At 41.1% G+C, this 5,161-nt stretch overlaps 2 protein-coding genes across 2 annotated transcripts in view; both read left to right on the top strand.

Annotated features, from left to right (window-relative positions):
• Nucleotides 1-5,161, top strand: part of LOC146992575 (uncharacterized) — a 103,628-nt gene that overhangs the window by 42,128 nt on the left and 56,339 nt on the right. The window lies entirely within an intron of this gene.
• The window catches only part of LOC146992577 (puromycin-sensitive aminopeptidase-like), a 19,692-nt gene continuing 17,620 nt past the window's right edge, over nucleotides 3,090-5,161 (top strand). The window contains exon 1 of the mRNA XM_085788634.1: nucleotides 3,090-3,248. Within this exon, the coding sequence (XP_085644760.1) occupies nucleotides 3,090-3,248 (159 nt within the window). The remainder of the gene's footprint in view (nucleotides 3,249-5,161) is intronic.

Here is a 5,161-nt window from a genome sequence, read left to right as displayed (position 1 = left end):
TATTGTAACTAGGGATGAGCGAGTACAGCATTATCTGTATCTGTATCTGTATCTGTTAACCATATGAATTATCTGTATCTGTATCTGTACTCGGAGTGGGCGGGGCCTAAACCGGAAGTGGGCGGGGTTTAACCCAGAAGTGGGTCGGGTTGTCTTGAAATGGGCGAGGCTTCAACCGGTATGTTATTTTAAGCATGCAATTGATATGGATTGATCAGAAATTGTTATATTTATTGCTGATTAGAAAACTATTTACAGGACAGCATCAGCATTGAGCTTCAGATCAATGCGGTTTTGATCATGATAGCAAACAAACTATTCATTTACACAACAAGTTTTGCAACAATGAATACAACATAGCCTATGTGGTTGCAATTATTAAGTAAAATGTAATGAACAAGAGTTTTCATACTCACCATAACTTTCTTTTTTTTACTTTAATTTTTTTTTAAATGATCAGTGTGATTTTTAATTTTTAACTTTATTTTATTTCCACACCAGGTGTGTGTGTGTGTGTGTGTGTGTGTGAGTAAGAGAGAGACAGAGACAGCTGAATGTCAGCTACTCTCTGTATCATTCATTATTCTGTATCACTGATCATGAGAGAGAGAGGAGGGGGGAGAGAGAGAGAGTTTGTGTGTGTTTTGTAATAGGCCTATTATTTATACCACTACTATTTTTTTTAAAGAAATACAGAAAGAAAGTGTCAGACACTCAGTGCGTGAACTGATTAGCGCCAGCTGACGGTTTAAAAAAAAAAAAAACTCCGACGAACGGCGGAGGGAGAGAGAGCGTGTGTGAAAAAAAAAAAAAAAATCTCCGACAGGCAGAGACGCAACGCGAGTCGTCGGCACCACGTCTGAACGAACCCACGTTTACCAGAACTCTACTGGTTCATAAGTAAGTGACTGAAGTAATAACAAAGCTGAAGCTGAAGAAACCCTAAACGTTAAGGGAGAAGACCTGAGTGACTGAGGGAGAGACAGACAGCTGTCAGCTGTTCTGTGTGTGAGTGATCAGAGCGGGACACAGCAACACACCTGCATGTGTGTAGGGGAGGGGCTGTAGCCTATCACAGAACGCAGACACAGTCAGCTACCCAATGAGGATTTTCATTGAATCTTTTTTTTTTTTTTCCGAGCACAGATATTGACTCGTATTACTCATATAATACTCGTACTCGGCAAAAGTGCTTTATCCGTACCGGATACTCGTTTCAGCCGAGTATCCGGCTCAACTCTAATTGTAACCATTAATAGAAATTTCATTATCATTAATAGATTTGTTCAACCAACTCTCAGAGATTACAATGATATCGGCATTGGTTGTCTGCGCCCACACTCTAACAAAGTCTATTTTTGGTAGGAGACTTCGGACATTTAAGTGAGTAATACCCAAACCTGATCTTGCATTAAAATCAGCAGCAGTTTGAATACAATCTGAATCAGGGCCAGGGTTAGACTGAACATCACCTGATATCATTAACAGTAGCGTAATCATGCAACGGATTTTAAACATTTTGATTGAATTGCACTTTAAATATGCATCTGAGCAATGAATTGAAAAGACAAGGGCATCCGTGGGAACAATGAAACATGATTTAAGCGCATAGCAACACACGAAACCAATAGACAGGTGAGCAGGCAACGAAGCAGCAGTTCGACTCGGCGCTTGTGTAAGAGAGTTGGTGCGTAAAGTACACGTTTGGGCGCAGGGTAGAACCGGAGAAACAGAGAGCAGTCTCCCCGGTTCGCTCCCTCGAGTGCGGCCAGCGTAGTCCCAGTATGCCGACGCAAGTAGTAACGCAAAGAGAAGCCGTGTCGGCCCCATAGTCCGCGAGACGTGCGAGCGTGGGAATCGGTGCGCTCAAAGTCACTGTGGTGTGTAAAGTGTGTGTGTGTGTGTGGTGGGGGAGGCAGGAGAGCAGAGTGGGGAGAGAGAATACCTGACCGGGGGTGGGAATGACAGGCAGGTAGGGAGGATAGCGGGAGCCAGCGCAGGAGAGGAGCAGGTGAGCAGGACTGCAGGTGAGGACGCCAGCAGGAAGACAATCAAAGCAGTGAGGTATGATAATCCATGCAGATTTCCAAAGTTAGTCCATCAGTAAAGCAGGTTAGTCCATCAGAGAAGCAGTAAGAGCAATGTGGAAGAGGTTCAATAAAAAATAGCCACAAAAACGACAATACATTTCACAGAGACAGAGCATGCAGGACAGGGAGCTGCCATCTTGGAGGAGGAGCCAATTGTCCACTGATTAACAGTGGAGAGGATGCCTTGCTAAGTTCAGGACAGTGAACTGAGTTGAAGTGACGGCATAGGTGAGTGCGTTCACCCGTGTGTCGGTTTTGTTTTGTCTGGCTTAGCGGTGTTTGTTAGGGGTCCATGGCACTGGTCCGACCTCCCATTAGTCCGACCTCCCATTGGTTCGAACTCCCATTGGTCCGACAATCGGAGTAATGAGAGTTCGAACTAATGGGAGGTCCTCATTAGTTCGAACTGAACTAGTTAGCATTAGTCCAGCTCTCCATTTTTACAGTTCACTATGCATTTATATAATTATTCATATAGGCTCCACCTGTCAATAAGACACACGTGGAAGAAGAGGTGCAGTTTATTGTGTTTCACCAACGAGGAGCTGTCATTACGCACGACTTTTACGCACTGCTGCGCGCTCATTAGTGTCCATAATTAAACCTTGACATTCATATCAAATCAAACTTACATTACAGACAGGTATACAGACAGGTGGATTGGTTCTCTGTCTCTCTCTCCCACTCCGAACAGACAGACGGACGCAATCAGAAAGGAAACGGAGGCTGCGCATTGATCCTTTTTTCCTTTCTGGGATCAAACGAATCATGTGCATAATTAACTGCAAACTGTGGTTGATTTTGTCGGAGTAACGGGAGGTCGAACCAATGGGAGGTCGGACCAGTGGGTATTTGTCAGAGTAACAGAGGTCGAACCAATGGGAGGTCAGACCAATGGGCAGTTCCCGTTTGTTAGCGGGGATAACGTAGCTCATTGGTAGCCGTGTATTTTCTGGCGTGGTTGGTTTTCCGCTCGGACCCGTTGTAATGCCGACGGATATGGCTGGTGGCGTGTTGGCCGGCGTGGACCTGACCCGAGAACAGTTCAGAAGGCTAAAGAAAGAGCAGCTGATGGAGGAGGAAGATGTCTCGTTGGAAGAAGGCACGAAAAAGCCGCAAATTGCAGCTCTGTTGATAGTGGAGTTGGGGCTGGAGGAGGTCTGGATAGAGCAGCGAGAGAGGGAACAGGGAGAGAGAGAGAGAGAACAGAGGGTGTAGTGGAGACACGGGGGATGGACTGTATCTGGCGTCGGTTCAGGGTTAATCACTAAGTTCACACTGGGGTGTCGGCCAGAACACCAACTTAAGGCCAGTTAGACTTCAGAGGGTCCAAATGAAGAGGCAGGTGATGGACAGTTCAGGGGGTTTATTTTCTTCTTTACAGGCAATGAGGTCATGTGTGGTTTTTCTATAGAAATAATAACAAATACACAAATGAATAAAGAATAAATGAGTCATTCTACGAAACCGGTGCCATTTCAACCTTCAAATTTTCAAAGATTTCATGGCGAGATTTTTTTTTTTTTTTTAAGCCATAACATGAAATATATGTTAATCCTCCCAAAAAAGATATTTTCCCACCTCAGGCATAAAATCCTTATTAATATTATCATTTTTTTCAAGACGTGGGAGATATTCATTTACCACCCCGTCACGGACAATGTGTACACCATTTGAGTAAAAATGCATGAAATAAATTATAAAAGAAATATGTTTTCTAAACAGTTAAATGTCCTTAATCAGGAATCCATCTATGTAAAGTATGTTATTTAATCAGATTTTTTCATTTTTAGATGTTTGATATTGAATTCTGAATTTAACATGTCATCGATCACATTGTTTGTACAAAAAGTACTACTTCACTTGATTTAAAAAAAAAAGTTACATTAATTTCATTTGTCCACAAAATAAGAACATTAATAAACATTAATTTATGGAGAATTTCACTCCCTTCCCATATTTTTTTTGACAAAATGACTATGTGACGGGGTGGTAAGTGATGTGACGGGGTGGTGTACTGTGACGGGGTGGTAAAAACCTATATGATCTGTGGTATTTTAGCCTTCATGTTACATGAGAAACTTTTGTTGATTCTAGATATCACTTGGAAACACTTTTAAACACTTAAAATACTTGAACACATTGAAAACTGCACCTTGCTTCAATGACTTGAAAATCTGGATACTTGCACATTCATTAATTGGATATACAGTACTATGCCAGTACTATGCCTACCACCCATTACCACCCCGTCACATACCACCCGCGTCACACTAAAACGTGACGGGGTGGTATGTGACAGGGTGGTAAATTTCATGCCAAAATGATTGCAGTTCTCCATATGGTCAAGTTCCAAGAACAAAAATACATGCATTCAATTTGAAATATCATTTTCTTTCTAATAATATTGAAAAAAACAGAATAAAAAACGGTTTTCCCTGTCTAATTTGCGTGACGGGGTGGTAGGGTCATGCTTGACCAACCCCATCTAACATGAAAAAACAACAAATAAACAATATAAAAGAATTTCAGAATTTGCTGGTTTTTAGTCCTGGCTGCTCCAAAGACCCAAATGATGTCACTTCCTTTTTGTGATGTAATTTAAAACAAAAGTACAGTATGGTAAGGTCCAAAACAAGTTAGTGTGACGGGGTGGTAGGTCAAACTGAGGGACGCACACAAATCATAACATTTTAACAAAAAATAATGTTATTATTTTGAATAAATATATGTGATGTAAACAGGGATACACATATAATCCTGAAGATAATAAAGTTTTGAGAAAAAATTCAATATTTTTGGGTGAAATTTTACATGCAAATGTCATGTTGGACAATACGGACACATGAAAATGACCATGTACAAATGAAAAATGATTATAAATAGTATGTTTATGTTTAAAGAATAGTATTTTCTGATATATCATGTTAATGATAACACTTGATTTAATAGCTGTAAGCTTTGAAAACACAATTAGACAATTTTTTTTTGCTTTGTGCATCTCATCAAACATTGCGGACACAAATGGCACCCGTTTCGTAGAATGACCCAAATCCCTTAATCTCCAATAA

This window comes from Trachurus japonicus, chromosome 1, assembly GCF_045865225.1.
Source record: "Trachurus japonicus isolate A0001 chromosome 1, Traja_1.0".
Classification (NCBI taxonomy): domain Eukaryota; kingdom Metazoa; phylum Chordata; class Actinopteri; order Carangiformes; family Carangidae; genus Trachurus; species Trachurus japonicus.
The sequence above is the reverse complement of the archived record's forward strand: the minus strand, read 5'-3'. Positions and strand labels throughout refer to the sequence as shown.